Genomic DNA, 11833 nt, shown 5'->3' on the forward strand with positions numbered 1-11833 from the left:
TGGATAAATCTAATGGGGTTTGGAACACATCTTTGCTGAGAAATTTCTTTGTTGCTGAACAGGTGAAAACTATTAGTAGAATCCCTATTAGTATTAGTAATGCTCCTGATAAATTGATTTGGAGATGCACAAAAGATGACAAATTTACAGTTAAGAGTGCTTATCACCTTCTTGGTGAAATGGAGGCATCAGACAAGGGGAAACCTTCTGTTAAATCGATTGATAGTGAGGTTTGGACTAAGTTGTGAAGATTAAGAGTCCCTAATGCAATGAGAATGATGCTTTGGAGGGTCTGTCATGAATCCTTGCCATCAAAATAGAACTTGTACAAGAGGAAGATTGTTGACTCTCCTTTATGTCCCATTTGCAAATTGGAGCTAGAGTCTATAATTCATGCATCGTGGTCCTGTCCTTCTGCTCAAGATGTTTGGGGCTCCAGTTCTAGAAAGCTATAGAAAATACAGACAATGGGTACTAATTTATGTGAACTGATGTCATCTCTAGTTCCTACATTAAGTGAAAAGGATCTGGTTATCTTTGCAGTCACTGTTTATCAGGTATGGAAGAGAAGAAATGCTTTTGTTTTTGAAAGGAAGTTTCTGTCACCAAGTTCTATTACTCATATTGCAGTTCAAGTGGTAGGTGATTACCAGGTAGCACATCAGAGGGATTCTGCAACAAGTGTTAATGCTAGGCAGGTAGCAACTCAATGGACAACTCCTCCCATTATGCTAAAAGTGAATTGGGATGCACCTGTAGAGTGAGGATAGGGGTTATCATCAAAGATCATGAAGGGAAGGTGGTGGCATCTTTGCAGTCAAACAGAGAATTATTCCCAAAGGCAAAAATGGTTGAGGCAGTTGCTGCTCTAAAAGTAGTGATTCTATGTGATCAATTGAGGCTGGAAAATGTGATCATTGAGGGAGATACTCAGAATGTTGTTAATGAAATCAATGGAGTGAATGAAAGCTGGAGTTCAGTACTAGGCATCATTATCCGAGACATTCAAGTTATGCTTCAGAAGTTGCAGCAATGGAAAATTGTTTTTGTTCCTAGAATCTTCAATAATTTAGCTCATTGTATGGCTAAGGATGCACTTATACTCTACGAGGAGAGCATTATTTTGGAGGGAGTCCCTCCTTGTATCCATCACTTGATATAATAATTTGAATAAAAATGATTCTTCTTCTTAAAAATAAGTTGACACATTAATACTAGATCGTCATAAAAAACATTTTATGACACATTAATAAGTATAAGTGCACGAAATAATAAAAAAAATCAGAAAATATTTTAGTAATAACCAAATATCAAAAAGTATTTGTTTCTAGCAAGCAAGACAATTACTAAAAGAAAATTAATAAACATTAATCTAATCTCTAACCCGTATAATTGTAAAATGACCAAAGTTTTTTTAATGGTATCTCTGTTTTGTGGGGCCAAACAAAATAAAGAGCATACTCATTGATGAGAAAAAGGTCAAAATTCTTATGATGTGTTTGGTTGTTGGAGTGGTCTCAACTCATCTCAAATTAATTATTGATGAAATTTATTACTTTTTTAACTTCTTATAAAAAAAATTAAACTCATTTCAACCTAGTTTAAACATTCAAATACATATCTCAACCTATTAATTACTTTCAAATACATCTCAATAAAAACTATAAAATATTATTATTTACAGGTCACAGGGCCGGCTCAATACGTTTCGGGGCCTAAAGCTAAAATTCTGAGTGAGGTTTTTTTTTTTGAAGTAAAATTAAATAAATTTATTTTTATTTTTATATTATATTTTTATTTAAAAATAATTCATATCATTTTGTAAAGTAAAATTATTGATTAAGATTTTATACTACATTTTCAATTAATAACTGACTTTAATCTTTATTAGGAAAATTTTGATTTAGAGAGAGTTTATCAAATCTAGTTTTACAAGTACTTTAGACTCTTAGACACAATTATAATCATTATTATCAATAAAGTTCATAAGCAACTTACACATTTGAAAAAAAAATAGGCCTTTACCTGTTCAAAGAATTATATAAAAATCTTTTATGAACACTGAAAAATTAAATTTTGCTATTTATAACTTTCACATTATAAACTAATAATGACAAAAAAGAAGTGCATTCTTAGAAGGAAAATAGGTAAAATAATTATTATATGTGATACTTTTAAAAACTAATAATGATATAATATCTATATTTGATATTATTTATATTCTCATTCTCATTGAGTTAATTAAAATTTTTATCGGGTATATATATATTTTTTTAAAAATTCTACTTTATATATATATATATATATTGGGGGCCTTCTTCCATTATAGGAACCTTAGGCAATTGCCTAATTTATCTAATAGAAAAGTGAATCTGACAAATCAACTCAAATTATCCGAAATCACTTCAGTTCCGAGAGGAAATCTTAATGTGCTTTAAATTCTATTAATCGATGTCCCATCAATTGTTATTAAATCCGTGCAGCCAATTACGAATGGAATGAAACGCTTGAAACAGAAGTGCACGAGTGTCCGAGAGCAAAATGCTGCTCGGAATTGGAGTCCAAGTCGACGCGAAAGTGAGGTGATAGATATATATATATATATATATATATATATATATATATATATATTTTTATATATTTATATAATTATGTTTTAAAAGGATTTCGTCAATATCCTTACTCAACATGAAAATGTTGAAAAAGGATGAATAATGTTAAACTGTGAAAGGGATGATCGAAACTTTCAAGGATGATATTATTTTTTATTTCGAACTTGTTATTTTTAATCATAATGATTGAGATGAGATGATGTATTTTAAGGAGATAATGATTCACGTGATTAGCATAAGAAGTTATTTAATGGCCTCCTCTCCTCTGATCACCACGTCTCTTCTTAGCTTATTACAGTACTTGAATAAAATATAAGAAAATAATCTAGTCATAAAAGAATTATACAAAAATAATTTTACAAATTGATGTGATTTGATATGATTTGTCAGATTGTAAAGTTATTTTTATTGTAACAGATCAGATGAAACCATATCAATTTGTGAAATTATTTTTATAGATTTTCTGACAAGTGTGTCTTTGATCACTGACCTTTGATTAATTCTGGTTTTTTGACAAATGTTTGAGATTGTCATCCTCAATTGAATTTAATAGCTTTTCATACTTTGTATGCATTTCCTGTTTGGTGCACGTTTGAGTGGATGGCAAGAAATAAAACTTTGCATGAAGGGACGTCGGTGATTAAAATATTCGACAAGAGAAATATTGGGATTAAGGAGAAAAGTGGTTCAGTGAACCCAACTATGTTTGGTGAAAGAGAAAAGAAAAAGGAAAAAGAAAACAAATAAATAAATAAAAAGGAAAACCACATGCATGGATTCATAGTTTCATATGAACCATTTGGACAATGGGGTTTGTTTGAACATGGAATAAAAGATAACATGGAATAAACTTGAATGCATTTTCATCATCATATAAATGTTTTTTTCATCCAATTTTATGGACTCAAAATTAGTAAAGAGAACAATTGAATTCAAAGATTTGACTTAGTTACAGTTTGGATAGTGAGATGAGATAGTTTTATATAAAAGTTGAATAAAATATTATTATAATATTATTATTATTTTTTTATTTAAAAAAATTGAATTGTTTATTATATTTTATGTGAAAATTTAGAAAAATTATAATGATGAAATGAGATGAAATATTTTCGCTATCTAAACGGGGCCTTAGTGGATCGGATACTAGATCTGATCATCTAGTTGTGGTATAAAATCTTCATAAGAGTTTATAAATGATAAGTTATGTTTCTAAATCAAGTGCATATCATAAGTTCGGGTGCACACGGTAATTAATTAAGGAACTAGTTACACTCATTATCGACGGTTTATTAAGTAGTTTTGAACTATACACGAGACAATACCCTCATCCTATCACATAATGCTATATTATCATCAAAATTAATTATATAATCATTGGTTTTAATAATATCATATCTTCAATAAATTGAAAGTAGTATATATCATGTATCGATCTATCAAAATTACTCAATATTATATAGTTATTCTCTCCAGCAGTATAAACAGTCACATTATGCCTAGCATCACTTCATGCATGTATACATATATGAATGTGGTAAAGACTTGGATATATAATAAGGTTTCCATAAAATAAAAATAAAAATTATAGGAGACGTTATAGAGAGTGAGTCATGCTTGACTTGGATCCGTAGTCAATATACATCATCGATATATATTTCATTTTTTATAACTTATTAATTTATACACATATTATATATATATATATATATATATATCTTATTAGAGAATTATGATATGTACAAATTGGTTCATGTGTTGTGAGATTCATTATAGAGAAATGATATCTGTCGTCGTGAATGCGCAAGTGTCACGCAATTTCTTTAAAAAAAAATAAACAAATACGAGATCCACATAAAAAATTAATTTTTTAATAGTGGATCTTAATTTTTTTCAAAACAATTACACAACATTTGTACACTCTACGATTGTACGTAGCATTACTCAATTATAAACAGAGAATCAAATCGAGTAATATTTTTATATATATATGAGCTGATGTATAAATTCTCAGATCAAGAATATGGTCGGCTTATTAATAAATAATTAGTCAATAATTTTTTTTCTCAAACTCGACATAAATAATCATTGCACTTAAATGAGTAATATAACTTCATATATAATATATAGCACTCTTGGCTATCTCATTGGTGAAAATTTGTCTAATATTATACTTTTTGCCTTTTACCTATCTCCTATAAAATCTAATCTGATCACATCATATAATTATTCATCTAAAATCTATATAACAACAAAATATTATTTATTTTCTACCTATTATTTTATCTAATTTCCTGTAATCATATATTGAAGATTTACAGTGTACTAGTTATATTTTATTTCTTAATCAAAGAAAATATATTTTACTTTATTATCATAATTTATAACGGGTACTTTTTTATGGTTTTATATTTAAAAACATAATGGTTATATATTCTATTCATTCAGATTAAATTATTTTTCACTATTTTCAATGATCATTTTTTCCCAAATCTAACATTAATATCTAAAATTCTATGATTACACTCATTTCAAGTTCCATCTAATAGTCACACCTTTCAATATTTTATCTATCTTTTTCTAAAATTACACTTTGTAACGTCTGCTTAAATTTCCTTTTATGATGTAACATAACAACCTTACGTTGTTGATAAAGATTTTCTCTTACTTACAAGTTACAAGATTCATGGTTTTTGTTATAAAAAATTTCTCTACTTTCGTAAAAAGTCAGTGAGATTTTCTCTACTTTTATCATGATTTAATAGCATTTAGCTTAATCAAATGTCAGTGAAACACAATAAATAGCTAATTTCAGCCAAAATCTGGCTTTTTATATATATTTAAAAGAATCAAAATTGAATGTATGTAATCTGATTGACATAACTTCTATCTTTTAAAATAGAAGTTTAGAGTTGGAAAACCCCCTCACTCAACTAAAAAAAAACAAAACTCTTTCATTGGCAACTTAAAAGAGATTGGTCTCTGTCTTGTCGTCTTGTCGCTACATTTGTTGAATTTGCGGAGGAAAACGATACCAAGGCCACGTACATGTTGGTTTTTCAGAGCTTGTCGTTTTGTCAATTAGTCTGAGACTACTTTCATGGTAAAATCCAACCTCGAGATGACAATGAATAACAAAAATAAATACCAAGATGACAATGAGTTTGGACTGTTTTGTTGAACCCTCCTGTTTACTGTAATACCCTACAATCATCAGTGGAACTTGGGCGCATTTGATCAGTAATAAAGAAGAAACACCCTGGTCATTTTAGTACTCCTCAAAGAAAATTTTGCAACCGCAATAAAGAAGCCACCAAGTGTAGCCCTCTCAGTGTCTCTCTATCTGCATGTGCCACGGTGTCAGTGAGCGGAAAAGGAGAAGAAAATGGCGAGAGAGGAGGAGGAAAAGGCATCTCTGGTATCACCGATATTGATGGAAAACTCTGAAGATCATGAAAATAATGGAGTCAGTAGTATTAATGAGGATGGAAGGAATAAAAGGAAAGTAGTTCTTCAGGAAGTAAGAAAGCAGCTATGGCTGGCAGGGCCTCTGATATCTGTGAGTCTGTTGCAGTATAGTTTGCAGGTGATATCTGTGATGTTTGTGGGTCATCTTGGTGAATTGGCTCTCTCCGGCGCCTCCATGGCTACTTCTTTCGCCTCTGTCACCGGTTTCAGTTTGTTGGTGAGTTTGGTTATCTTTATAATTTTCTCTTTTATATATACATGATATTTGTAGTACTCGCTCATAATTCTCGATTGGTTGATCATGTGTTGAGCTGTGGCTTGAACAGTGTGGCTTGAAATATATTTTTTATAAAGATTTCTTAATTGCTTATGGAATTTGAAAAAGAGACATAGATATGAAGAAGTGGGTTTTACTTCATATTTAATATTTAAGTATTTATTATTTTTAAAAATATTTACGACAACAATAAATTTTATAGAGTACACTTTATTTGTTTTCCGTTTTATCCCTCACTAAAAATTCTTAGATTTTTTTGTACTTTGGATAGAAAAATTCTTTTTTTTTTTTTTTTCCTGAGGTTCAAGTGTATTGGAGTTTTTGAGTTTGAGTTACGCTATTTTTGTATTCAATTTTTTGTGTTTGTAGCACTAGAATGCGAGTTTTCTAGGCAGAATCGTTTAAAAATCTTTATATCTTGCGTGATTGTTTTTTTCTTTCCTTTTTCTGCTTCTTGGCCATCCCGCAATCAATTTGGGTACAGTATGTCAGTATGATAATTCATTTTCTGTTCTTGGTGAAAGTGAAGGATAAGTCATTTAAAACGTGTTTGCTTGATTGAAAGTGAAAATGGTGTGTAAAAGGCCAGTGAGTGCTGTAAAGAAAAAAAAAAAAAAAATTGTCTTATATGAGGAAAAAAGACGTTTGACTTTTGAAATGAATTGAGTTTTTTATGAATAGTAGTGAGTTGAGATGACGGAATGAGTTTTGTAAGACTCACAATCTTCTCAACTCAAACACATTTTTACACAGGTCCCATAACTTTTTTTAATTTTCTATAAATATATCTAAATTCATCTTAAATGAATCTCATAAAACTCTCTCAATTCATTACTATTCATAAAAAACTTAATTTATCTCGACTCAGCTCTAAAAGGCCTAGGTGAAAGTTTCTGACAGTAACATCGAACTCTTCCACCAGAATATTGCTCGATACCTATGAGGTTGATCGATCTCTTCTTCCCTCGATCCCCTCTTACAAACTGGTGAAAATATTTTACTGGTACGTTAGACAACCATGGACGTGAAATTGGAACTGAGGTCTCCTCTTTCCCAAGTTTATGCACTTAAACGCAACCTAACCTTCGCAGGAAACCTAGACTTTTTTGCCATATGGTACCAATGATACAAAAATTCTGAGTCCCTTGAAGATTCACAGTTCAACTCACCACTCGTGCGCAAATCGATTGTATTAACCAATCTAGATCACGTGAATTCCTAGCTTGTGGATTTTGTCCAAAGGTTCATTTGATTCTGTCGTGGGAAAGTTTGTTGATGGCTTTAATTTATACAGAAACCAAAAGCATTGCAAGCTTTCAACTCCAATTGATGGAGTTTCAAACAATAAAAGAAGAAATTTATATGCCTAATTCATCTCATAAAATCGATTCTACAAGATAAGTTGCACATTCTTTATAAATATGCCAAAGACCTTATTCACAGGCAATATATGATTATTTCTCAATAATGTTCAATCGAAGTCTCTACTTATAACAAAAAAAAAAAATGTTCGATAGAACTCGTTGTATGTTACTAATGTGATTATCAACTTGAACAGATGGGAATGGGAAGTGCATTGGATACCTTATGCGGCCAGGCATATGGAGCAAAGCAATATCATATAATGGGAATACAAATGCAGAGAGCAATGTTTGTCCTTTTTCTTGTAAGCATACCCCTTGCAATCATCTGGGGAAACACAAGATATATTCTTATTGCTTTAGGCCAGGAACATGATATAGCGACCGAAGCAGGACGATATGCCTGTTTCATGATCCCGAGCCTGTTTGCCTATGGTTTTCTGCAGTGCCTAATTAAATTCTTACAGACCCAAAACATTGTCTTTCCAATGATGCTAAGCTCTGCAATCACAACTTTACTGCATGTTCTTATATGTTGGGTCCTAGTATTTAAAACTGGACTTGGAGATAGAGGAGCTGCCTTGGCAAATTCCATATCCTATTGGATCAATGTATTACTATTGGTACTTTATGTCAAGTTCTCCTCTTCATGTGCAAAAACCTGGACGGGTTTCTCAAAGGAGGCCTTGCACAACATACTCACTTTTCTGAAACTTGCTATTCCTTCAGCTGTTATGGTCTGGTAATTTCTATATCTTATTGCTCTATATGCTTGAAAGCAAGACAAAAGAAGAACTTCACATTTTCTTCCATCTTTGTTCTTTTCTGAGCTACAGAATGTAATGCATTTTGCTGTAATCTTTTACCATGATTTTGAACAGCCTGGAAATGTGGTCATTTGAAATGATGGTTCTTCTATCCGGTCTTCTTCCAGATCCAAAGTTAGAGACTTCAGTGCTTTCTATTTGGTTAGTTGTTAACTTTGTTGATCCTTTTCCATGAATTTACTGAATTTATTAGATAATTATGAGTTCCCGTTAACTCACCCAGCATATTTTGCCAGTCTGAACACTGCAGCAACAGTTTGGATGATCCCCTTTGGACTCAGTTGTGCTATAAGGTAAGTTATGCTGAATTGATATAAAAATATACTTTCGCCTCAATGGAAGGCCCAAACCACATAGTCTATACTTCAAAATGACTAGTTAATGATACAATTGGAGCTCCATTAGAACCTTATAAAGAGCAAGAACTTCTCATTCCCAAGCAATGTTGGATCTCATACACATAGGTTCTGATACAATTTTTAACGTTTCAATGGAAGACCCAAATCATATAGCCTATACTTCAAAAGGACTAATCAATGATACAATTAGAGTCTCATTAAAACCTTATAAAGAGCAAGAACTTCTCTTTCCCAAGCAATATGAGATCTCATATACCACTTACCCTTATCCTTATCATATTTGGAGTATAGCCATTTCATAGGATGCCAGGGGAATCTGACTCTGTCTATGCATAGATTTTTTTTTTTTTTTTCTTTGTTGTGAGTTTAGAAATTTTCCTTTGATCTTCATAAATTTTTATTTTGATTTTGCTCAAAAAGCACTATGATACTGGCATGAAGGTTTGGAACATGTCCCTCACTTTCGTATTCTCTGTCTCATCTTTTAATGGCTCATATTTTCCTTTACAGTACTCGAGTCTCGAATGAATTAGGAGCCGGGCATCCCGAAACTGCACGTTTGGCGGTACACGTTGTCTTTGTGATGGCAATAACTGTGGGTATATTGGTTGGATCCGTTCTGATATTGATACGCAACATTTGGGGCTATGCTTACAGCAATGAAATAGAAGTGATCCAATATGTAGCAATCATGATGCCAATTATTGCAATATCCAACTTTTTAGATGGCCTCCAGTGTGTTCTTTCAGGTTTTTCTGTTTTTCATACCTTAACATACTCTGCATCAATATCATAACCGGATTAAAAGAGAATAATAGTATGAATTGTCAATGGGAAACTAGGAAGAAAACTGCCTTGTTAGGGTCTAGATTTGTGATTAAACTATTTGGCAATGAATGAGGAAGATTGGCTGCAAACAGCAATGGTTGCAATGATTATTGAGTATTTCATTCACCCTGTGAAGGAATTAAAGGGTCTAACTCATCTCATAAAGCCAGTTGTATAAAATAGGATTGTTCATTCCTTATAAACATGCCCAATACCTTGTCCACAGGCAACCCCCCCCCCCCCCCCCCCCCCCCCCCCCCCCCCCCCCCCCGGCCCTTGTCCCATCAATGTTTCCGAGGAAAGGTTTTTATGGGGAAAAAAGAAAGAAATGTATGAACTGTGAAAAAGAAAAAACCTAAAAGATGCCTCTTAAATGTGTATGATCTGTCACACTCCTAAAGATGCCTCTAGAAATCTATGAACTGGAAATGTATGATCTGTCAACACTCCAAAAGATGCCTCTTAAATATGTCTTCCCAAAACTTCCAAAACTTCAAGGGACCATGAAATAAAAAGATCATTCGAGTGGCTAATCTGTTGTCTCAATTTGTGTACATGCATGTAGGCACTGCTAGAGGATGTGGTTGGCAGAAGATTGGTGCATATATCAATCTCGGTTCATACTATTTAGTTGGAATTCCATGTGCTGTTGTATTTGCTTTTGTCCTTCACATTGGAGGGAAGGTAAAAGTTTTCACTCTTTTCCTTCATAACTTTAAGCCCTTTGTCACTTCTTCACTGAAATTGCAAGTAATCTTATCTCTGAGAAATTTTGCTCACAGGGGCTCTGGCTGGGGATCATATGTGCACTAGTTGTCCAAGTGTTATCACTTCTCACTGTTACCATACGTACTAACTGGGAGCAAGAAGTACCATCTCCTCTCCCTCTTCTGCTCTTTTTTATACGAGAAATACTTTAAATACAAAAGAATTACACAAAAGTAATTTCACAAACTGACATGTTTTAATATGATTCGTCAGATTATAAAGTTATTTTTATTATAAAGTAGATCTAACGGATCATTTGAAGCAACTTCAATTTGTGGGATTCCTTTTGTATAATCCATTTGTGGCTATAGCACTTCTTGGATTGATATTTTCTCACCCATTTCAATTTTCTCACTAAATCTCTCCTCTTTTAGGCAAAGAAGGCTACAGAGAGAGTCCATGATTCAATAATTCCTGTAGAGATAGTCTCTTGAAGATGAATGGCAACATTTGCAGATAAACTCCATTACTACTTGACAGTAGAGGAATATACATCTGAAAATTTTGGAATCTTAAAAAGGTATTGCAACTTGATCTGCTTATATAAGTTATATGATGTTTTATAATCGTTGGAAGCTGTTTAGATCTAAAGATAATAAATGAATACCGAGTAGTGGAAATCAGCTCACAGATAGCATTATTTAGGCATAAAAGACTGAATGGACATGTTATTCAATAGACTTGGCTAAGTTGGCTGCCACCATAGACAATTAAACTCTACTTTTATTCTCCTTAATAGCAATTTGAGTCTTTATTTGCGTCAAAGTTACAATTGGAACTCCTCCAATTGATTCCCGATGTGACACCATATGCAATAGATATATCTTAGAGTAACACTAGAATCACCGCTGGGGGCTCCCGTTAGTGTATTTTATAATTTTTTTTTCTTTTTTGCTCTTTTTTTACATACATTTTTTTAACACTTTTAAATATTTTTTTAAAAAAAAATTACAATATTATTAAAAAAATACTTCCTTAATCACGAAATAAAAATAAAAAATAAAAAGAAAAAAAATTCCAGCGGGAGCCCCAGAAGATTAGTATTGTTCTATATCTTATGTTTTTTGGAGAAAAAAAAAAGAGAATGACAGTCCATCTATTTAATGATGGACGACTTAATTTAATGTATCATTTCGGCACACTTGGCGCGTTATAGCTAGGAGTGATAAGATCTTAACGATTAATTTTGGAGGATTGTGATGAAACAATCTCATTATCAAATGTTCAATGACGACGATTTGGATTGGAGATATAAATTGAGTGCAGTCTAATGGTTATGGTCAGTTAATCCTTAATAATAGGCAAGATTTAACTAAAATTTTTTAAATAAGAAAAA

General features: G+C 32.1%; 1 protein-coding gene across 1 annotated transcript; it reads left to right on the top strand.

Moving 5' to 3' along the window:
• The first annotated feature begins 5877 nt into the window (after positions 1-5877).
• LOC121243478 (protein DETOXIFICATION 16-like) lies at positions 5878-11233 on the top strand. The gene is made up of 8 exons (XM_041141590.1): positions 5878-6294; positions 7913-8457; positions 8597-8683; positions 8779-8835; positions 9412-9650; positions 10295-10413; positions 10512-10598; positions 10872-11233. The coding sequence occupies exons 1-8, from the start codon at positions 5995-5997 to the stop codon at positions 10929-10931; spliced, it is 1494 nt and encodes a 497-aa protein (XP_040997524.1). The 5' UTR covers positions 5878-5994; the 3' UTR covers positions 10932-11233.
• The last annotated feature ends 600 nt before the right edge of the window (positions 11234-11833 follow it).

This window comes from Juglans microcarpa x Juglans regia, chromosome 8D (assembly GCF_004785595.1).
Source record: "Juglans microcarpa x Juglans regia isolate MS1-56 chromosome 8D, Jm3101_v1.0, whole genome shotgun sequence".
Lineage (NCBI taxonomy): Eukaryota > Viridiplantae > Streptophyta > Magnoliopsida > Fagales > Juglandaceae > Juglans > Juglans microcarpa x Juglans regia.

Bases quoted from the DNA above. Each gene is read 5' to 3' on its own strand.
- LOC121243478 (XM_041141590.1), top strand. From the start codon at position 5,995: ATGGCGAGAGAGGAGGAGGAAAAGGCATCTCTGGTATCACCGATATTG. The intron at 6,295-7,912 runs GTGAGTTTGGTT...CAACTTGAACAG, and splicing joins TCACCGGTTTCAGTTTGTTG to ATGGGAATGGGAAGTGCATT. The intron at 9,651-10,294 runs GTTTTTCTGTTT...ACATGCATGTAG, and splicing joins CCTCCAGTGTGTTCTTTCAG to GCACTGCTAGAGGATGTGGT.